This window comes from Nematolebias whitei, chromosome 7, assembly GCF_014905685.2.
Source record: "Nematolebias whitei isolate Nwh7 chromosome 7, NemWhi1, whole genome shotgun sequence".
Classification (NCBI taxonomy): Eukaryota; Metazoa; Chordata; class Actinopteri; order Cyprinodontiformes; family Rivulidae; genus Nematolebias; species Nematolebias whitei.
In genome coordinates, this window is record NC_056504.1 from 39,572,857 (window position 1) to 39,596,232 (window position 23,376).

At 39.1% G+C, this 23,376-nt stretch overlaps 3 protein-coding genes and 1 long non-coding RNA gene across 4 annotated transcripts in view; 2 read left to right on the forward strand and 2 right to left on the reverse strand.

The window, feature by feature from the left end:
• Positions 1 to 689: 689 nt before the first annotated feature.
• On the reverse strand, positions 690 to 8,720 carry sdhb (succinate dehydrogenase complex, subunit B, iron sulfur (Ip)). The gene is made up of 8 exons (XM_037679508.1): positions 8,608 to 8,720; positions 7,995 to 8,128; positions 4,286 to 4,371; positions 4,013 to 4,149; positions 3,216 to 3,332; positions 3,037 to 3,138; positions 2,827 to 2,949; positions 690 to 1,382 (listed from the first exon to the last, which is right to left on the reverse strand). The coding sequence occupies exons 1-8, from the start codon at positions 8,677 to 8,679 to the stop codon at positions 1,302 to 1,304; spliced, it is 852 nt and encodes a 283-aa protein (XP_037535436.1). The 5' UTR covers positions 8,680 to 8,720; the 3' UTR covers positions 690 to 1,301.
• Positions 8,721 to 9,000: 280 nt separating this feature from the next.
• Positions 9,001 to 11,730, forward strand: mrpl20 (mitochondrial ribosomal protein L20). Its single transcript, XM_037679509.1, has 4 exons — positions 9,001 to 9,213; positions 9,384 to 9,494; positions 10,803 to 10,880; positions 10,969 to 11,730. Exons 1-4 carry the CDS (start codon positions 9,127 to 9,129, stop codon positions 11,140 to 11,142), a joined length of 450 nt encoding a protein of 149 aa, XP_037535437.1. The 5' UTR covers positions 9,001 to 9,126; the 3' UTR covers positions 11,143 to 11,730.
• An 877-nt stretch (positions 11,731 to 12,607) lies between these two features.
• atad3 (ATPase family AAA domain containing 3) lies at positions 12,608 to 20,526 on the forward strand. The gene is made up of 16 exons (XM_037679511.1): positions 12,608 to 12,916; positions 13,317 to 13,393; positions 15,103 to 15,204; positions 15,283 to 15,342; positions 15,431 to 15,500; positions 15,580 to 15,745; positions 15,916 to 15,985; positions 17,429 to 17,584; positions 17,656 to 17,712; positions 17,803 to 17,928; positions 18,011 to 18,135; positions 18,256 to 18,307; positions 18,402 to 18,472; positions 18,559 to 18,726; positions 18,912 to 19,020; positions 19,902 to 20,526. The coding sequence occupies exons 1-16, from the start codon at positions 12,730 to 12,732 to the stop codon at positions 20,346 to 20,348; spliced, it is 2,043 nt and encodes a 680-aa protein (XP_037535439.1). The 5' UTR covers positions 12,608 to 12,729; the 3' UTR covers positions 20,349 to 20,526.
• A 2,129-nt stretch (positions 20,527 to 22,655) lies between these two features.
• The window catches only part of LOC119412497, a 1,881-nt gene continuing 1,160 nt past the window's right edge, over positions 22,656 to 23,376 (reverse strand). The window contains exon 3 of the long non-coding RNA XR_005186933.1: positions 22,656 to 22,784. This is a non-coding gene — a long non-coding RNA (uncharacterized LOC119412497). The remainder of the gene's footprint in view (positions 22,785 to 23,376) is intronic.

Below are 23,376 nucleotides of genomic sequence, written 5' to 3' on the forward strand. Positions count from 1 at the left end.
CCTCTGTTCTTGCTGACATAGTTGCGAGACGTTCTTTTTTGCATGTTTTGTGTAAAGAGAAACTGTAGTGCGAACTTTTGTTAAACCCTCCTGACAGCAACAACGTGGTTGACAAAGCGGATGTGGGCATGCTCATATGAGACGAAGGTTTTTCCAGTCTTTGGGGCGGTGCAAGGATAAAAATATGCAATTTTCATCATGAAAACATGTCAATGAGAGCAAATTTCAGCACATCTGGCGAGGTATAAATCAACCTCAACTAAGGAGTAACTCAGGAAACCCAAGCCAGCCCTAACTATAGGATTTATCATAAAGTCTTAATTCTCATCTTAAAAGTAGACAGTGTCCGCCTCATGGACAGAAACTGGAAGTTGGTTCCACAAGAGAACCTGACCTCTGAAAGTTCTGCCTCCCATCCTTTTGGAAACTCTAGGAACCACAAGTAAACCTGCAGTCTGGGAGACAATGGGGTTGGTTTCCTCAAAAAAAAAAAAACCATCAGTAAATGTGGCCAGTGTCTTTCATCAGCTTTCTTGGATTCTGACTATGTGACAAATTCTTCATCTTTTACAATTTTTAAAATGTTTTGGTTTAAATATTTGCCAGTAATATGAAAGTTGCATAATCCTAATAAATCTCTACATGTTCTCTCTCTGTTTTTACAGAATAAATGCAGCTGATCTTTAAATCCTTTATTAGCAACTTATTGACAATTATTTCTTGATTTAACAGTGAGTTTATCCTGTAAAAAAAAAAACAGAAGAATATTTTAAAAAACAAAATCTTGAAACTTTTTTTTAACTTGAGCTCTGCACAACAGGGACAATGAGGTGGACGGAGCCTGATCCAGATGTGGATTTTAGTAGATGACAGGTAAACAGCAAAACATGTGAGAACAGCAAAAAAACATTTTAATTTATTTTCAGTTAAAACAACGAGTGCAGTTGATTCTGGAGGAACATTTAACCCGTATGTTTGTGAAAGAAATGGAAGATAAAAAGCAACAAGCTAAAAAATTTGTTAACAAAAAAAAAAAGTCTTCAATAGCAAAATGTCCACACAACAGAGAAAACCTCTGCTCGTTTATGTAAAATGCACAAACCTCTCCGACGCTCATGCTGCAGCTGTGCATTTGTGTCACACCAAGTCTTCTGGGGACGTGCACGTTTCTAACAGCTGACTGCTGTCAGAAACATGCGGTGTTGGAGATGACCGACGCTCAGGCCCATCAGACCTCGAAGCATTTTAAAATCAATATCATTTAATTTTCTGAGTTTCACAAGAAGCCAGCGGAGGAGGGTTCATGCAGCTGCGGTCTTCCTCTCCTTGTGTGTGGCCATCATCTTCTTGATCTCAGCGATCGCCTTTCCCGGGTTCAGCCCCTGTGAACAAGAACAGAGAAACATTTAGACATGTTGACCGAGGGGAACGTCATGCACGGATTACATCAAGCACGGCAGGCAGGCTGTGGAAAGAAGAACATAAAGCAGCACAAAACCCAGTTCTGATATTTGAGTTTTCCTTCTGCCATCAGAAACTGATCTGAATTAACACCCTGAAGAAACTCAGGATTTATTTCCATCTACTTTTGTTCCCCGGGAACCAGAGGTCCAGATTTTACAACTGCCTGATTAATGTGAAATAATATTTCAGTTCTCTGATGTTCAAAATAAATCCACCAGCTGCCATCATGAGTGAAAAAACCCACACCAGTGTCAACAGTGACTCACCCAAACATCAGTTTTTATTTTTTTCTTTGTGTCCCTGTGTTTTATTCAGACTAAGGGAAATGTCACCGTTTTGAAAACAGCAGTAATTTTATTATTTCTAACATGCAGCTGTAAATCCAAAAGAACCAGGTCAAAACTACATTAAAATCTGGAAATACTTTAACATTCATCACATTTTACTAATTTCACCTGCCTACAAAAACAAATTCAATATACAGCTGTATTATAAACATGGATGTAAAGTATGCTTTATAAATGATAGTTTTAAAGACATTTATGTTTAAATGTAAAAAAAAAAAAGTGAAATTACAGCCGTTTTCTTAGTAAGAGCGTTCCTTTTGTTAATAAAAATAAAATAAAACTACATTTTAAACAAAAAAATGTTCTGAAATTATTATTTTAAGTTGAACAAACACACACAAGATTTAATGGCAAATTATAGAGAAATCACAAAATGCAAGAAATTATTAAGCAGCAATAAATGGTAAACAAGTGGAGGAGTTTGTTAACATGATACTGGAAATAATCTGGAATTGTCGTCTTACATGTCCTGTACCAGTTTAACATACTTCTCCACTCCAGATTTCCCCATACAACACAGTACCTCCTCCCTCGGCACCCTGTCATATGCTCTTTCTAGATCCACAAAGACACAATGGAGTTCTTTCTGACCCTCTCTGTACTTCTCCATCAGCATCCTCAAAGCAAAGATGGCATCTGTGCTGCTCCCCTAGTATGAACCCATACTGCTGCTCACAAATTGTCACCTCTTCCAAGTCCATCTTCCACAACTCTCTCCCAGAGCTTCATCGTTTGGCTCGTCAACTTAATTAAACCTTCAAATTAAGATTGAAAGTCTGAATTGTAGTATTATCGTTATACTGTATATGCTTTTCATCAGTTGCAAATTAGTACTTAAGTAAAAGAGCAATTATGCCATTTGTTGCTGCTCCTCAACCTTCAATAAGCATAAAACTATCCATGCAAACAATCTGTGCATGTTAAACTTCAGCCTATATGTGTTTATGCACATTTTCCTTCAATCACATCAGAAAAACACAAATAAAACAGCTGCGGCTGTGTATGAACACGTCACCTTTGGGCAGGTCCTGGTGCAGTTCATGATGGTGTGGCAGCGATAGACAGAGAAAGGATCCTGCAGCTTGGACAGACGTTCCTCCGTGAACTCGTCCCTCGAGTCGATCATCCAACGATACGCCTGAAATACGACGACACGCGTTACTCAAGCACAAGAAGCTGTTCTGAACTAAAAAAAAAAAGAAGAGTTGGAAATGTTTATACGTACCTGCATGAGCACAGCCGGCCCAAGATATTTGTCTCCGTTCCACCAGTAGCTTGGACAGCTGGTACTGCAACAGGCGCACAGAATACACTCATACAGGCCGTCCTGCACGAGGAACAAAACACAGAATGTTTATGGTGTTCGTCTTCAAACTCCAGTACTTCTGCCTGGTGGTGTCGTACCAGCTTCTGTCTGTCCTCCACAGACTGCAGGTACTGCTCCTTGCCTTCCTTTGACTCGTCCCTCTTCTTCAGGTATGGTTCAATGGACTTATACTGAGCGTAGAAGTTACTCAAGTCCTGTAAACGCAACACAATGAATATCATCAAGTCCGACTACAAATGTCAGAATAAAACCTAACACACGGTCATCTGATCTGATGTAGTATTTCATTCTTTCTGACTGTGTTTATGCTTGTTTTTTTATTATTCTGCGACATTTGACACAAGATGATCTGATTTAGTATTTCATTGTTTCCAATTATGTTTTTATATTTTTATTCCATATGCTGGAATTATATCTTGTTACTTTTTATTTGACACTGTGATCTTTTTGTTAAGCGCTTTGGAAACAGTTTCTGTTTTAAATGTGCTATATAAATAAATCTGACTGGACTAGAAATGTCGGTCACTGGTGCCCATTCAGCCATCGCCGCGCGAGAGGTGGGGGACACCCTGGACAGATCTCCAGTCCATCACAGGGACACATTGAGACAAACGAGACAAACAACCATTCCCTCTCTCACTCACACCTAGGGACAATTTAGTTACCAATCAGTCTAACGCGCAAGTTTTTGGTGTGTGGGAGGAAACCAGAGAACTCAGAGAAAGCCCAGGTGGAACTTATTAATCTGATAATAAATAAACAACTTAAAACTTACGTGGTTTTGACCACGTGGAGAAAATAAGTCACAATTCCTAAAAGCTGATCATGAATGAAGCTTCTCAGGGTGACTCATAATTTGGGACTTTTTACTCACAGGCACCAGGTCCTTGACAACATACATGTGTGGCAGAGGGTAAATCTTCGTGGGCTTGTTAATGTTGATGTCAATCTTGTTGAGACACGCAAGCGTGTTTGTTCCATTTATATTCATTGCACAGGATCCACAAATACCTGGTTAACGCAAAGTAACAACATTTAGTCTAACTTCTGCAACAATCCGAAGATAAAAAACATAATTTTGTGACAACAGAAGACATGACTTGAACTTTCATAATTTATTTATTTATTGCCCTTATACGATACCGACCTTCTCTGCAGGAGCGGCGGAAGGTCAGAGTGGCGTCCATCTCATTTTTAATCTTGATGAGGGCGTCGAGAACCATTGGGCCACAACTACCGTTAGATCAAGAAAATGACCATTAACAGAAAATGTCTGATGATTTATTTAATAATTAAACAGAAATATATTTTTGCAGCGTCATGCTGACAGATGCAGGCTGAGTGTTTATCAGAGCTGATTAAAGTCACCAAATTGTAAGAGTTCATTGTGTTGAATCCAACTGAGGACTGAACTCTGTTCATCAGTAAAACCAATAAAAATGGCATGGCAATAAAAAATTGTTTAGCAATTCTGTCGTCATATTGTATGTGATCAAGTTTGAAATGTGTGTTTCAAAACACAGTATGTCTTTTTAAAGACAACACTGCATTCATCTTCACCTCGTCAAGGTTCGATACTGACATTTTACTGATAGAAGAGAAAACTGTCAGTCCACATAATTTTACATTGCAACACAGTTTGGTTTGCAGCTCAAGTAAATGAAGATTTAATATTAAATTCTTAAATAATTAAAAATAAATAAAATGAGAATGCAACTAGAAAATATTCTAAAAGAAGTCTAACAAGGTGAGTCAGATCCTCTGGACAGATTCTTTGTTGAAATGTTTCATCTTTTATCCAAAAGTCTCCTTCAGTCTGAGGAGTTGCAATAGTCTTATATCCTGATGCATGCTCAATAATCCAGGTAGAAAAATCTAAAAAAGTTACATCTGGTCCTCTGGACATTAAAAAACGACAACAAAAAAACAAAAAAAAATTTGTAGAAACATTTCGTCGAAAGACTTCCTCAGTCCGAGGTGCTGTATTCAGCTCAGTCTTATAAAGACTGTGAGAAGGTGCTATTTAGAAGACTGAGCTGAATACAGCACCTCAGACTGAGGAAGTCTTTCGACGAAACGTTTCTACAATTTTTATTTTTTGAATGTCCAGAGGACCTGATTTAACTTTTTTAGAATAGTCTTATAAGCATCACCTACTCATAGTGGATTGTAGATGAACAGATGCTGGGATATATTCATCATTTAACGCGGGTTCCTCATTTTTCTGGACTGAATAAAACGTGCATTGAATTTAAGGAAATGCAAAGTGAGACGTCATTTATATTTGACCCATCAAAATGAATGCGGTCATTTATTTACAGAATCAAATTTAACATCAAACATTTACATTAATTTGGCAAATTATGAAAATAACAATATAAGCAATCAATCAGGAAAAATCATACGGCCATGATTTTTCCGTTGCTGCACCACAGACATTTATAAACTGTACAACTATGATCTTTTACCCACACGGATGTGAATAAGCACTTTACACAGACATTTCTAAATATCTGGGAGAATTTCTACTTGATAGAAAGTTAAAGATGAAAGAAGTTAAAGGGAGTAAGATTGAATGGGAGGGAAGGAATGTTCACCAGAACCGACACTCTCCATCAGAAGCCCAGCTCTCCTTCGGTACGCTTGGTAGGAAACTTGATCCATTACCTTTCTGAAGATTCATCAGCAGATATGGAATTCCGTTAACGCTACCTGTCCAGCGTCTCCTGATGGTGGCTGTAGCTCGTCAGAAGTAGTGGCTAGTGAAAGTTATAATCCCATGGAACTCGGAAGAGCTTTTTGTCATGTCAAGATCATCCCGTCTCCGACAGAACTCGAACAGAACCAGCAGAAAACTCTCCAGCACTCTCGAACTCTCCAAAAACTCTAGAAGTCTGACAACTCTCCAACTCCGTGTAGACCAGGAAGTACTGACATTTTAAAGACTCTTTCCCGGTTCACTTTTTGGGATTTGTTCATTGGTCAGAAACGACCAGACGGGGTGGGTTTTGTGACGTAAGAGGTTAGAGACAGCGAGAATTGTTATGAGACAGATCAGAAATGTTCTCACAGACCGAGAGGGTTTTGTTTTGGCGTGTTTCAGGAAACAGGTGCAAAACATCTCTACTTACGTCTGAGAGGATTCTAAAACATGACAGTTTTAACATAACAACTTGTTTTTCGTTTGACTGTAACCTTGTAAACGCACACACTTGCTCATTCAAAGGCAGAAATCAGAAAATGCATAAACTCTGTAACAGCTTTTAACATGAGTTCTAACTTTGCATGAGAATAAAAATCATTACTCAGTTAATAAAATTGATTAGTTCACTGCAACATCTAAAATGGTTTGAACTAAGACACTTTGATTATCAACATTTGAACAATAGTAATGATAATAAAAAGAGAGTGTTCTTTTCACTTGAATCTTCAAGAAAGAAAGTCTCAGGATGGGTGAACCTGTATTTATGTATTCAAATACATGAAATGACAGTTCCTGTCCCACAAGGTTCTAAAGGTCAAGAGTTTTGACCTTAGACTTAGTTTCGACGTAGGCCTAGTCCACTACAGTATTAACCAGTTTGCTGGGAGCAGCAAAATTAGTTGTTCACATGCAAAAGGAGGACCATCGACCATCGGCCTAACAATTGATCGTTACTGCCCTGATGGTCGCTTGCTATTCACAGAGGGCTGAGTCATACTAGCAATAACAGCATTGTATGAGGGGGACAGTTGGACACGGAGGCCTCCACCCCGGTTTAACTATGGATGGGTTATTTTCACAAAGATGGCTTATTTCACTCTATCAAACCAATGTTCCTCTCCATCAAGGATGTGAACATCTTCTGAAAGAGTAACCGTTGGCCTGCAAATGACCATAGACCATAGAGTCCTGGCCTGATGATGTTGCTCTTCTGTGCTGGGCCATCCTTTTGGCCAGTGACTGTTTTGTTTTCCCAACACAATATTACACACTTTGTGCCAGGGGGCCGGCTCTTTGGGATGAACCAGTCTTTGTTGTAATGTATTTTGGGATTTAAAAGCCACTGGGACATCATGTTTAGAAAATAAACATCTCAGTTTCTCTGGAACTCCCACAACATATCTCTGTGGTACAGAGTTCTGATGACTCCTAACGTGCTCCAGTGGGTGATGGGAATAGCCCTCTGTGAATAGCAAGAGGCCATCAGGACACGAACCATGGATTGTTAGGCTGATGGTCCTCTTTTTGCATGGGAACAACCAGTTTTGGATGTCACCAGCAAACTGGTTGATCTACCGTGAGAAGGTGCTGTTTATAATAAGAGTTTGTTGCACCTCCTCAGACTGAAGAAGTATTTTGGATAAAAGACGAAACGTTTCAACAGAGAAGAATTCATCCAGAGGACCTGACTCAACCTTATCAGATTTATTTGCCGGAATTATTGAGCATGCACCAGAACATTATAAAAGAAGCTTCAAAAGAGGTGACAACTGCACAGCGCAATGACGATAGAGTAGAACTATCATACAACCAATTGCATAAAGATAATACTGTACTTTTTAAATTATACAAACAAGACTGTACAGCTGTTATGTAATACTATGCATGTTTACCCAGCAGTATCAATTCTACTTATAATAAATGTGCTGGATTCAAACCAAAGTTTACAGTGTTGCCTAATGCCTACTGAGAATTTTTGCCGGTAAGACGTAAACATCACCTAAAAAATGTCAAATGTTTTCTGTTTAACTTTATTTAAATGCATTAATTAAAAATCAAATTGTCTGAAAAGGAAACACACTGGTCAAAATGAGTGCAACTTACTTAATGTAATTGCTTTAAAAAAACAATCATAATAATGTGCAACGCCTACGTGTTGAGGTCAATCTCAAAGGTCTGCATGTGGGGTTTGTCTCCAGGTGTGTCTGGGTCCCATCTGTACACCTGAAACTTCTTTATTCTGGCCTGAACATCTGGAGCAGCTGCTGTCTGGGCGAACCGCATCGCCTTAAAACAAGGTTGAACAGAGAAAACCAACAAAGACAGTCAGGCTGTTGTTCATGTAAAACCACAAACTGGTTGAACTGAAAAAAGAAAGAAAGAAGAAAAGAAAACAGTGTCCCATACAGCTATAGCTAATGGTTAATGCATTAGCTAACGAGCTAACCAATGTTTACAAGTCAAGTGTCGTTTCCAGTTACTTTTTTTACTTCGTAACGTGGCTTCTTATGGTTTAAAATGTGTGAACGACATCAACCTACGAATAAATTGATTTACACAATAAAAAATGTTGTTTAAAGTAATCCAACGTCATCTGGTGGCGCAATCAAGAGGGGAATGCAAACAACAACAACGCTAGAGCACGTAGGCTAGTGTCCAGAACATAGACGGACCCTTCAGAAACAGTCGCTGGTGGGGTTTTGTGCAGGAAAAAGAAACACACAGTTTTAACTGGAAGTGTTTCGTTTGTTATCGGGACAACTTACCAAAGCTCCCGCTGAGGAGCGGAACGCCAAAACACCACAGCGGCTCAAGGACGTGAAACCAGCAAGTGACATTTTTAAAGCTTGTATTTCTCTACTCTGACCTCCACCGCCTTCTACCCAGCATTCAACGCGGCAGCATTATAGGTTCGCAAAGAAGCGCGTATTTTGTTGATCTGCCTGTCCCGAGATTCTATCAATATCGGTATTAAGTTGGCAGTTTTATTTATTATTTCGTATCCTCTTTACCGTATTTGTTTGTATGATTATTTTCTAAATAATTTGAATCTACTTAAAAATATATTTTCGTTTGGGGTAAGGATCCACCGTTTACACCGTCCCGGTTTTCCACGTTCTGGCGTAACCGGAAATAAAAACAAACGTACCCACGCTGCGCTTCTGCAACACAACGTGTTAACCGACATTACTATTCCAGGTGGAGCCCTGCTAAGGTCATTTTAAGCCAGTGCTTCATTTTCTGACGAAATAGATCCTCATGGAATAGACTAAAAGAACGAGAACATGGTGTTTTTAACATTGCCCTGTTGGATCCGCTGCCGTGGACCCGACAGATACTGGAAAGTACAAGCAATTCTCAAACATGCGCGGGTGAGGCTCAGACTATTTTTTGGATTTATGAGGGTTACCCAAACCCGTCTCAATTTTAAACAATATGCTTAAAAACATTATGTGTAGCAGCGTTGTGTGAGCAGCCCATCCAGGTAGTTGCTTCAGCTCTCACTTTTAGCTGACATTTTCCTGTCCGTTTGTCCGAACAGCACTTCAAGGGGAGGAAGAACCGCTGCTACAAGCTGGCTGTGCGGGCTGTCACCAGGGCGTTTGTCTACGCCACTAAATCTCGGAAGCTTAAAAAACGTAACATGAGGACGGTAAGGCCCGACTTCACAGGAACCACGAGGGTTTTAAGTGCAGCAATGCTCCTGCTTTGCGTTGTCTTCCTCCTTCAGCTTCTCCTTCTTCTGGGGTCTCCACAGCGAGTCATCCACCTCCATCTTACTCTGTCCTCACTCCAACATCCTCCATGTCCTCTCTAACTGCATCCATATATCTCCTCTTTGTCTTTTTCCTGGCAGCTGCATCCACACACTGTCCCTCCTCTGGACATGTCCAAACCATCTCAGTCTGACCTCTTTAACTTGCAGTTCTTCAACCTGGGCTGTACCTCTGATGATCTCATTCCTAATCTTATCCATCCTTGTCACTCTTAAGGAGAACCTCAACATCTTCATTTCTGCCACTTCCAGTTCTTTCTCTTGTCTTTTTGTCAATGCCACTGTCTCCAGTCCATACAACATAACTGGTCTCACAACTGTCTTGTAAACGTTTCCATTTGACCTTTGCTGACACCCTTTTGTTGTAAATCATCCCTGAAACTTTTCTCCATCCTGCCTGGACTCTTTTTTTTTTTTTTCACCTCTTTACCACACTCCCCATGTTCCTCCTGGACAGTGGACCCCAAGTACTTGAAGTCCTGCACTTGCTCCTTGTAGCCTCATTGCATCCTCTAAGAAAAGATGACATCTGTGATGCTCTTTCTCGACATAAAACCACACTGCTGCTCACAAATGGTCACCTCTTGTCCAAATCTAGCACATTTTGAGTTGTATCTATATAAAGTTTCATGAAAACAGAGCCTCAACCTGATCCAGATATCTACTCAACAGTGTTAAAATACCTTTTTGGAACTTTGTGAACTTTTTGCGTAACTCATATCTTTGTGGGCTTTTCATACTTTGTCATGTATAAAAGTAGTACCCGTGAAGCCTTTTGGAGTGAAAACAAACAAACAATAAAATGTGCATAGATGCTGCATTTAGAGTCTTCATTTTTAGATCAGATTTAGATTTTAACCAAGGTTTACAGCTATTTTTAGTCCTAATATGCTCAGGAAGTACTGCTTTTATTTAACACAAAAATAACAAAGTGCATTTAAAATTGTAATTATGAGCCCTCTGGCTTATTCGCATAACTCACAGACTTGTGTGCTTGTTTTTTTATTTTGGGTCTTTTTACAAATGAAGTGTTTTTTAAAAAGCCTTTTTAAAGTTTTGTAATTTTTCTTATTGTGTTAAGTACTTAACTGTTTTTAGCAGAATGAGACTTCTGACTTCACAAAGATATGCATATATTAAGTGTAATTTATCCAATGTCTTGTCTTTTTCTTTCTTTCTTTCCAGTTGTGGGTTACTCGAATTGAAGCCGCAACAACAGAGCATGGCATGCCGTATCCTCACTTTATTCGCAACCTATGTGAGGTTCGTTATGTCGGGTGTTTCTACTCTGCACAAGTCACTGTGGCATTAATGCTGCCGGCTCATTCTGCTTCTTTTCCACTCCTTACAGTCCAGCGTTCAGCTCAACCGTCGTGTCCTCAGTGAATTGGCCATCACAGAACCTCGGACTTTCCAGTCGCTGACAAAAATTGCGCAGGCTCGACGACGGGAAGGCCTCTGTGCAGCAGTGGGTGACGGAAAAGAGCCTCCTGGTGTTTTCTCACGTGTTGTGACGCTGCACTAAATGACGTCCTACAACTGCAGAATCCAGCTCGCGTTGAAAGAGGAACACTCTTGGATTGTTGATGTTGATAAATCTCACTTTTTTTTTTATTTGCATAATTTTTTTTATAGTTATCCATGAGCAATGCACCTAATAAAAATCAGCTGAATTTATTCTATCAATGTTCATCAAGTTGGCAGCAGTTTTTTCTATCATTGTCAGACATCATACAGCATTTCTGTAGTTATTTTTAAGTGGTCTTCCACTAATCCCTCTTCATTATTTCCAGTATCACAATAAAGGATGTGAGCATTCATTTCCAACCCAATTTTAACTTTTTAGTTGATGCTGTTTCAACTGAATTTTGACAACTTTGGAAAGTTTGTTTATTTTCTGTGTAATTTTTTTTTTGTCTTGTGGTGAGGTTGTCCTTTTAATTTTAAGCTCAATAAACATGTTGAAATGCAGTAAATTCTTTTGTTCTCTAAATTTATTTTTCAGAAACTTTGTGGGAATATGATTGTTTACTTTAGAGGTACACTACCTTTCATGTCTTTTGTTAGGTCTGAGTGTTTTTTTTTTCTGTATGCTATAAAAAATGTAAGTGAACCCAAGAGCACATAACCAGTGTTGGTTCAAGTGTTCCTCATTGGTTGAAAAAAATCAATCCCAGTGAATAATTTTCTTAATCTGTTATTTAAGGAATCAAAGCAATCTGTAACAAATCCTTAATAGGATTTTCTTTATTTTCAGTCTATTGAGTATTTTAAAAATGTACCAGACTGCTACAAATGAGAGGAAATGACATTTGACATCAACTATTCCAGGTGTAAAATAAAATACAAATCAACTTGTTTCACAAAGCTAAGTTTGATCAATTAAAAACTTTCATGTACTGCAAAACTTTCTTTTGCAGAATATGCAGAAGCAATTATGTGAAGAAATAAACTATTATTTCAGTTTATCCTGTCTGAATCCTAGTTTCAGAAAAGTCGTAAACATGAGTTCCTTTTGGAGATTTCTTCAGTGTAATCAAATCTAACCATCAGAAATTTCCCGTTTTTATACAATTATCTAAAACGACTAATCATGTTTTAATCTAGTTTTATGAATTTTACGTTTTCCTAGCAAAAAAACTGAAACTAGGGCACAATCGTTATACTTTTTTGTGAATGTGATCATATATCTTATATATAAAACAGAACCGGTTTTGTCACAGCAACAGCTAATTTAGTTATATAATGATGTTCATATTGGAATGAAACAATCAATTGCTATATTTGTTCAAATTCACAGGTATGTTGCTTTTTTCTCAGCTTGACGCAACGAGAAGAAATCTTTTTAATCCTTTTCAGCCACCGTACGCTAAGGGTGAGACTCAGGAAGTGACCTCTAGCGAGTGTCCGTTTGAACAACCAATCACAACAGGACGTATTCACACTGAACCAATCAGCGTTGCTCTTGTTCCACTAAACCCATTGCACATGCGCAAATCTATGCGGCGTGACACGCGCGTGAAGAAGGTGCATTGACTGTACTGTAGTGGCCGCCGTGCTCCTCGCTTCACATAGAACCGGCCGAACTGTGCTTTAATTCATTCCGGCGAAAATGTCGTGGCTGTTCGGGTTAAACAAAGGGCAGCCCGAACCGCCTCCTGGTTTACCGGCTCAGCCTCCTCCGCCGCCGGCCGGGGGCTCCAGCGGCGACGGAGATAAACCCAAGGACAAATGGAGCAACTTCGATCCCACCGGGCTGGAGCGGGCTGCTCAGGCGGCCAAGGAGCTGGACAAGTCCCGTAAGTGTTCAGGAGATTCAGCGTGAGCCAAAAGGGCGTCTTCTGTTTTAAACTATGACTATAATGTAGTCTAATAGCTCGCTGGGATTCGAATGTTATGTTCACATGGATTGTCCCCTCAGTGATGCAACAAGCTGAGATTGTCATGTGGTCCTCCTCACTGTCATATATATTTATTTATAACACCAGCAGAATGCATCACACTCATTATATTTAAAGTAATGGAAGCTACAGGCAGAAAATAACCATGCTGCATCTTAGTTCATTCATTAAAACGTGGGGTTCAAAGGTCAATCAGGCTTGCACCCTGCTGCAGGTAAATCCCACCCTGTAACACACTCACCTGACTGCAGGTCATTTCTACAGGTTTAACGTTGTGTCTCGTTTCATTCATGTTTAGGACATGCCAAAGAAGCTCTGGACTTGTCTCGGATGCAGGAGCAAACCTCTCAAATGGAGTACCAGAGTAAAATAAAGGTACATGTAAACGCATGTAATCAAAATTAAATAAAAGTCTGTGGTGTCGTTTTACATCCGCTTGATGGTAAGTAACATCATTTTTATTATTATTATTATTTAACTTCGATCCAAAGTGTTAATTCTGGATACTTAAGTCAGGATGGTGTCACTGGAACCACAAATAAATAGTGACACAAACATAACAGTTTTGTTCTTTATTATAAAAGAGGCAGATACTCTTGTTTCACCAGCTGACATTTTTCTGGGGTCCTAATGAAATGATGGTGACGTCACAACACAAACATAATTTCCTTGTTTACATATAAAACAGTAGACCATGATTACCTAATTTCTTTAATAAACGGGCCTTAAAATGACTGACGACGATATGTTGGCTGCAATCCTAATTCAGATGTTCCTTATGCGTTTATCTTGATGTTAAACATACAGGAAATTAAAATATGCAGGATTAGGAAAATAATTTTGAGAGCTGTTGAACTGTTATATTTACTGTTGTGCTTACAAAGTGCCTGCCTGTTAAGTAAAATATATTACAATAGAGTAAGTTTCTTAAGGCTGCTCCCTCTTCAGAGGTTGCCACAGCACAAAAGATTTGGCAATTATTTACTCTGGATGTCTTTCCAGCCTGGGCTTGAACTCATAACCTTAGGATTGCAAGACTGCGGCACTGACCACCAAGATACCACAGCCCCCAGTTAAGATAAATTACAATAAAGGTGATATAAAAATATATGAGACATATAAAAAACGAGGAGCAATAGTCAATCTTTTTGTTGTTAAACACCGATAAGACCTAACATTAAAACCAGTGACAGGTGACTAACATCTTGTGTTCAACCAGCTTCACACTCCACAGATACGTCTAATGGTGTCTGATTGTCTTTAGGCTGTTTTTGATGTGTTTTTAGTTCTTGTCCTGGCAGAGCAGAGGGATTTTGGTGCAAAACGATGGTCCTCAGAATTGGTCCGGCAGCTGAGAGGACATCCAGTGTGATAATTTCTTAAACAGTGTAACAACTCTTGAAATAATCTTTAGATCCAAGCCAAACGACCTTGACATTTAATAAATAAGCAGTTTTATTATATACATACCAATATTTCCTACCATTATCCAAGGAGGGTGCCCCACCCTGTCAACAGAACTGAGCACCCCAGGCCAGTAATCTAGATGAAGCACTGCAGACATAAAATCTGAGTGCAAGAAAATAAAAACTGATGTACATAATGTTTTGAAAAACTGAAGATTCTTGGCTTCGATCAAACGGTTTTATGATAGTAATTAAATCACTGTGAACAATTCAGCTGCAACTACCGTATTTTCCTGAATATAAGTCGCATCAGCAAAAAAACAAAGCATCATGAAGAGGAAAAAAAACACAAGTGGCTTCGGCGCCCTCCATCCATCGCGGCCGGAGCCACTAGCTCTCCAGGGTTCCTCCGTCTGCACCCGCTGAGTGAAACGAGCGCGCACGGGAGGACTCGTTGTTGCAGTTCTTAAAAATTTAAAGCGTCAGTCAAAAATTGCGTTATGAATATGAAAAATAAAAACCCGCATATAAGTCTCTTCATTGATAAGTCACAGGACTGACAAATCTGTGCAAAAAAACTGACTTATACGCTGGAAAATACAGTATTTACCGGTAGTCCCCAGCTCTTAGGGTTTTAATGTTTGTCAGAGTTTTAATTTTTAATTTGAATCCCAACAGGAGTACGAAGCAGCTGTCGAGCAGCTCAAAGGTGACCAGATTCGCGTCCAGGGAGAAGAGAGGAGGAAAACGCTACAAGAGGAGACCAAGCAGAATCAAGCTGTGAGATGATTTTTTTTTTTTTTTCTAGTATTTGCCTGCTTTGAAAGAGGCTAATTACGGTTTTGTGTGTGTTCACAGAGAGCTCAGTACCAGGATAAGCTGGCTAGACAGCGATATGAGGACCAACTTAGACAACAGGTGAGGTCAAAATCTCCCAGCTTAGCCTAAAATCTTCCTGACAAGAAACAAAACCACAAATTTAACTGTTTTCTGTTTCGTTCTGCAGCAAATTCTGAATGAGGAAAACCTTCGCAAGCAGGAGGAGTCCGTGCACAAACAGGAGGCCATGAGGAAAGGTACCAATCTTCACACGATGTGATCCTTTTAAAAATTCTAGAGCTGAGGTTTCTCATTTTTTTTGTTTTATTTCTGTAGCAACAATAGAGCACGAGATGGAGCTGCGGCACAAAAACGAGCTCATGCGCATCGAGGCCGAGGCGAAAGCTCGTGCTCGCGTGGAGAGGGAGAACGCCGATATAATCCGAGAGCAAATCCGCCTGAAGGCGGCGGAACACCGACAGACCGTCCTGGAATCCATCAAGTAAATTTGACCTTCCTGTGTCTAATGGTGGTAAATGTTTCAGTGTCGAGAGGATTTAAACGCCATCGCCAACGAAACATTACGACTTGAATTTAGTTTAGCACGGCGAGTGTCTGTTTCACCTCATCCACCCTGCAGAGGCGTGTTTGACAGGATGTATTTGCTGTCAGGACTGCAGGTGCTGTGTTTGGAGAAGGATTCAGGGCGTTCGTGTCCGACTGGGACAAAGTTACTGCCACGGTGAGACCTGTTTCTATCAGTTTGGTAAATAATGAGAGAGACAAACGGCTCCAGTTTACGCTGAAGCCTCGCAGTTAATTTGTTATTTGCAAAGCAGATTTTCAAACAAGTTTAAAAGCAAAAACAACGTGACTTCTACTCTGAACTGAGAAAGCTCCTCGGATGAGCAGCGGAACGTGTTCAGCTACAGAAGTCCAGTTGTTTTTGTTTTGAACCTTTTTTTTGGATTGTCCATGTCCTGGATGACTGAGAATCTACACCAGCACAAAGCAGATTTCAGTCCAACCAGAAGTCAAGTTTCACACGCAAACATTTACTTTGCGTCTCTTAAAATCTTTTCAAAGCTTTGGGTCATTAATGTTCTGCATGACCTCAGTTGAAATGTGCCATTTATTGTATTCTTCTCTAGAAAAGGCTAATGGCCCCATCTCACTGAGCTGAGACTTTTCAAGACTAAATGGTGAAAAAAAAATCACAATTTAGAGACAAAGCATGAATTTTCCGATGCATTTCACACCAACTATAAGTGTTTGTGACCAATTGACCATTAAACCAAGTGTACGGTAGGTGCAACTTATTTTCAATGGTTCGGCTTGTAAAACTTCATATCAGCCTGAACATACATTCAGCCAGTTCTGCATGTTTCTGGACCCAGTGCTAAACTTTGTAGGAGAGAGGGCATCCGTCCTGACTTCTTAGGAGTCATGAGTTGTTTTTTTCTCCATCTGCGCTGCTCCAGTACGTGGCAGCTGCAACTTTTTTTAAATGCATGTGATGGAAACTTGCTGTTTTTCATCACACAACACTTCTTACACTTTGAACAGGTCGAAAAAAGTTTTTATGCTGAAAACGAATGTTATAGAGGGGCGTACGTTTCTTTTCAGGAGGGGCGCTGGCCTCGCAAAAAAAAATGAACTTGCATCGTTTTAATAGGAAATTTTTGTTCGAAATACAAATTTACAACCTACAACCTGATGAATGGATGAAATTCATAGATGGTAACGGTTGTATTTGATGTTCACCTCAGCAGCCGCCCTTACATTTATGAGTCAATCAGCTGGAGTACACTATTATAGGCAGGTATGGACCAGATTTTTAAAGTTTATTATTTATTACGAGTGTGGTTTTTAGACCAGGACTACTGCATAGCGTGTTTTCGGTCAGAGGAGAGCTCCTACGCAGATGTCAAAATACAGCTGCAACGACGAATCTGGGACTATTTTTGAGAGAGAAAAAATTGTCTCAAATTTTATGAACATGTCCAAAACTCAAACAATGTTTGACTCACGCAAGGAACTTAAGAACCTCGCAAAGGCAACAAGACACTCTGGAGACATTCACGAAACTCATGAATACTATTTGCAGCTCGATGAGACAAGGTCTTAACCAGTTAAATACTTATCTTTTTCTTTCTTGTGTAATTTTTCCACTTTGTCCCCCTAGGTGGCAGGTCTGACCCTTTTAGCTGTCGGTGTGTATTCAGCTCGAAACGCCACGGCGGTGGCCGGACGTTACATCGAGGCCCGACTTGGAAAACCGTCTCTAGTGAGAGAAACATCCAGATTCACTGTGGGAGAGGCCATCAAGCATCCAATTAAGGTAGTTGACATAAACTGGATTTACATCCGTTATGTTACAGTTAAGTTAACTTTTTTGATCTTCCTCTGCAGACAGTCAGGAGGATGAAGAGTAAACCTCAGGATGCCCTGGAGGGAGTTGTTCTCAGTGTAAGGGAACATGAGCTGTTTATGATGGAAAAACTGCTAGTTTAAACCTTTTTCAGCCACTTGAAACTGTTGAACTTTTCCCTCTGCTAGCCTTCATTGGAAGAGCGTGTGCGTGACATTGCCATAGCAACAAGGAACACAAGGCAGAACCACGGTCTTTACCGGAACATCCTCATGTACGGCCCGCCAGGAACAGGCAAAACGCTGTTCGCTAAGGTACACCTGAGGGCTAACTTCAACTTTTGAGATGAAGGAAACCCAGCGTCTTGTCTAATGACGCACAATTTGTGTTGAGTAGAAGCTGGCAATGCATTCTGGGATGGATTATGCCATCATGACCGGTGGGGATGTTGCACCAATGGGCCGTGATGGCGTTACGGCTATGCACAAAGTTTTTGACTGGTCCAGCACAAGCAGACGCGGGTATGCTACTGATAACACACCTGTGTGAATCTGTGACGTTAGCCTCCATAATTAGGGACTAAACTGAGCAACAGTTTTTATTTATTTTTACTAAAGATTTATGACAATGTGTCGTTTCAGACTGCTGCTGTTTGTTGATGAAGCTGATGCATTCCTTCGCAAAAGAGCCACTGTAAGTCTGCAAGTTTGTAAACTTTTGGAAGATTCCTCAGTCACAGATTTATAGATGTTAAAGAAGTAACCATTAAATGTTGTTTGTTTTGTAGGAAAAAATCAGTGAAGACCTCAGAGCCACTCTGAACGCCTTCTTGTATCGCACTGGTGAACAAAGCAACAAGTGAGGATTCCTTCACATAACTTCATATAGTTTTTATAAAACTATCTCATCTATTTACGTCTGTGCTTTTTTTAAATTTCTTGCAGGTTTATGTTGGTATTGGCCAGTAACCAGCCGGAGCAGTTCGACTGGGCCATTAATGACCGTATAGATGAAATAGTGAATTTTAAGCTGCCGGGTCTCGCAGAGAGGGAGCGACTGGTGCGATTGTACTTTGACAAATATGTGCTGGAGCCAGCCACTGGAGGCAGACAGTAAGTACTGCCCGAACGCTACTTTACTGTAACACGCCACTAACGCAGAGCACGTTGGTAACGCACGGTGATGAAGTGAGCTCTATCTGGCAGGCTATATGAAGTTAAAGATGTAGTAGCTGTATCCAGTCATGTTGAAGTTAATTGAAATAGAAGCTGATCTTTGTGTTTTTGTCTCTGTGAAGGAGGATGAAGCTCGCTCAGTTTGATTATGGTAGAAAGTGCTCGGAGATCGCTAAGAGGACAGAAGGGATGTCGGGAAGAGAGATCTCCAAGCTGGGTGTGGCCTGGCAGGTATGCTTCCTCCAGATGTTGTGGTTGTATGTAAATCCACCACTTAAATGAAACTGGAACTTCTTGAAGAAGTGCATATTGCTTGTTGTATTGCCTGCTAGTTTTAAACAAGATCTGTTGGTTCTCAAAGTACGTGTTGAGGAACCTCTCAGCTACTACCACATCAAGCAAGAGTTCTATAGCCTAACCAGGCTGACTCCTAAAGGTAATCAGTTGTAGAGGTACACTGATTACTTTGAGTTTCATTAAAATCCATCCAGTGGTTCATGTAATATTTTGCTAACAGGCAAATTACCAAATGTATGTGATGATGTAAAAACATCTGCCTTTTATGGTAGTAGGTGATAAAAAAAAAAGTTGTTTTGTTAAATGGTTTATTTTCTACAATGTGAAAAGTTATTGAATTATAAGTACTTATAAATAAATATTTATAAGAACTTTTTTTGTTGTTTTTTTACACAATTACCGGTATATGTATTTATTTCAAAATTAAGATCTTTTGCGTCAACTTGAGTCTTGGTTCAACATCATTTATTAGAGTTTATATAAACTTGACTACTGTTGGTTCTCCTTGTTAGGTTGAACTAAATGTTAGTCCTTGAGTGAAGCAAATCATCTTTACCTGGTTTAATAAAACCAGTTTTCTAAATTGAATCAAGTCTGACTCTGTTCTGGTAAAAATATGGAATCAGCCCCAAGAGATTCTGTTCCATTACAGATATATTGAGTTACATCACTAGTCCTGGTTTTTGCTCTACACGGTTTTTTTTTTTTTACGTTTATTCAACAAAGTATTTTTGGACTGTACAGATTTACCAGTTATTTTCTGATGCGTTAATTTAAGATGTTATTAATTTGCTGAAACTGATGTTTTCTTCCAGGCTGCAGCGTATTCCTCGGAGGACGGCGTCTTGACAGAAGCGATGATCGATGCTCGGGTTGACGACGCCGTCAAGCAGCACCTTCAGAAGATGGACTGGCTGCGTGGTGAGGAGGAGGCGAAGAGTCTTACGCCTCCTCCTCCTCCAGCTGGGGGTCCAGGCAGCGGAGGGAAAATGGGTTTTAATCTACCGCTGAAGGAGACGCCTCAGGCTCAGGAGGTGATCGCTCCTGTCCTCGAAATGAATACAGAGCAACAAAGTGAAAGCGTGCTGCCTCCTTCTGACAGCGACCAATCAGCAGCTGGACCGGACTGTGAAGATGCTGCCAGAGCTGACTTTAAGACAACAGATGTGGGGTTAAACCAGCCTGATGCCTTCACTGACAGTGGGACAGGAAAACAGGACAAGACGGGCCCCTGTCCACCTAAGGATGGAACTCCAGTTTGAGTTCTGGATTAGAAACATTAGTGTCCTGCCCTCTTAGCTAGTTTGGGAGAGAGAAATCATTTTTCTTTCATAACGCAAATTAATGCCTGAAGCTTTCATTTTAATATATAATGTATACATTGTAAAAGTGTACTTAACTTAGTAGTAATGTGTAATAAATACACTATAATGTTGTGCAAAGTCAAGTTTCTCCGTTAAAATGATTAAAAAAACATTTTTTAAACAAGCATATTGTCCTGATTGTACACATAAATATTTTTGTGGTATAATTGTAAATTAGTAATCGGTTCATAAAACATGTTGAATGAGGTGAAAAAGACTAAAATGGTGACATAAAGGAGGCTAGTTCAGATTTACTTATTTATTTAGTTAGAATGCAGGAAGGATGCATTGCATCGTGTGAGTTTGCATTAGCAGGTAAACAAGAGTAAACTCAGAAGAAAGGGTGAGTGTCACATAAGGGCCTGTCAGGATCTGACTGAGGGAAGGTTTTAATAAAGAGAAGAGGATCTAACTTCTTGGTTTTTCATAAACCAGTTTTTTTTTTTTTTTTTAAACATAAACTTAATTTGAGATCTTTTTTCCAACTTGTTCCAGTACCATATTTTTCAGATTATAAGGAGCAATATCAATGAACGGGTCTGTTTTCATACATAAGCAAAACAAAACAGATAAGTCAAACTTTATTCAATTAATTTATAATAACTCAACATTGTTCAGTTGTACCACTTAAAATCATTTCGAGGTCAGCACAACCAGAATACATAAAGCGCACCTGATTACAAGGCTCACTGTTGATTTTTGATCAAATTTTAAGTGTGCCTTATAGTCCAAAAAATATGGTAATTTGTTTAAAATTGTGAGACAGCAATAATGAAAACTGTAAGGTTATAAAGCCAGTTTTTGACTTGATGAATTTCTTACAAGCTGTTGGGCGTGTGACTTCATGGAGTCTATAAAAAATGTATGCAACCAGACTGCGAGAAATAAATTGAGGATTCAATAAAACTTTATTCACAGTTCTTTAAAAAATGGGTCAAGTACAAAAAAGAACATACAGAACAACATGCAAAAAAATATGATAAAACTATAAATGGGAAACGATGTACGATTACAAACGAAATCTAAAAATCATCTGAGTCTGGGTTGGTCTGAGCTGAAAACTAGAAGTAAGCAAAGATAAACCCACATGATCCAGTACCGACAACTCATCTGAACCAGAACCACAGTCATGTTGCATTATGGATAAAAGTAGAGTTTAAACAAATAACATAAAAATAGACATCACTAATTTGGCTTCTTTTTATTGCCAACGTTATGTATTGTAACCCCTGAGAGAAACATTATTTAAAGGCTTGACTCATTTCTGCTTAAAGTTTTAATCTTTGTGTGTCAATCATTTTCTCTATGAAAATAAACCTTTGATACCACAGATTTAAAAAAGACATCCCTATCTGCACAAAATTGATCAAAATTAACATATTACTGTATATCTTGCTGTTTTTTATATAATAAAGTATTATTATTATATTCTCTTTTTGTCTTTCTCCTGTTAACTGCTTTTTCAGTGTCATTCAGAAGTGCACAGTATTGATTATTAGGGAAACATCAGTGTGTAAAGAGTTTTTTTTATTTTATTCTATGTTTTTTGAATCTGGTCATCAGCACATCTGAGTCTGTCAGCTCCGTCCTTGCTCACCTCCTCCGTGCTTTGTAGGCATAGCGGGATGAGTGAGTCCTTTGCGTTCCTAAATTTAGGTTTCCACGACAAAGAACGATCATCTAAAACAGAAAAAGTTAACATGGAAATTAAGCATTTACGTTGTTGCTATTGTACATAATTTTTTTTAATGAAATAACCATTTAATGACGAACCAAAGTAACAAATATGCAGCTGAGATTCAACATAGTGTAAAACTGACTGTATGCTTGGACAATGCTGAAAGTTTTCAGAACTTTCAAGCTTTTAAATCTTTTTTTGTTCATGACCTAACTTGGAAAATAATTCACAACTCACTTCATGCTGACTTTAACTGGCTTGAATGTTTCCTTTTATTACAAAGACTTAAAAGTCCTATTTAGACAATTGTTTAACCCTTTACTCACTTGACTAAAACTACTTTAAGCAGCTTCAGCTCTTAATGAGTGATCCTATAATAAAACCCTAACAAGTCTGAAAACTTTCCTTGCAGTGTAATCAAAACATTTCTGGTATTCTAACAACTTAACCACCATCAGATTCATGAAAACACAATCTGTGCCAGCTACTTACCTATAAATGAGCTCAAAATCACAACGAGCCACAATAAGAACCAGAAGATGAAGACACCGACGGCAACCAGTCCAGCCATCACAGGAATCACGTCAGTGACGTTTTGGGAGGAGTAAACCTCGACGGAGGCTTCGTGATATGGAACAACGTGATAGGCTTGCTCTCTGCAACAAACAGCAGGTTTGTTAGGAAACTTACAGTGAAGGGAAAAATATATATAGACAGTAAACTCTCAATGAAGATATAATCAAGAAATGTGACAGATTACTGACTGTAATATACACTGGTGCTTGAATGTTTGTGAATCCTTTAAATTTGTCTATATTTCTGCATAAATATGACTTAAGACATCATCAGATTTTCACAAAAGTCCTAAAAGCAAATAAAGAGAACCTTTACAGGACATGGACATGAAAAAAAATAAGACATAAAACAGGTCTGAGTGCTTTAAAAACAACAAAACGGTCCTCTGAAAATGATCTGACATGAAAATAAGAGAAAAAGTTGCCAAAAGCAAAACAGCAACAACTTTGACACACCTTCAGAAAACGTGGAGAACTGAATAAAACCACCTTGAAAAATTACAATTACATTTTTTTTTTAAATTCATTCATTCAACCTTTATTTAGACAGGTTAATCCCATTGAGCCTTGTGGACTCATTTACAAGAGAGACCTGATTTCAACAAAGAATGATGACAACAGTGGATAACAACGACAACAATAGACACTCATAAAAGAGGCATACAAATATATA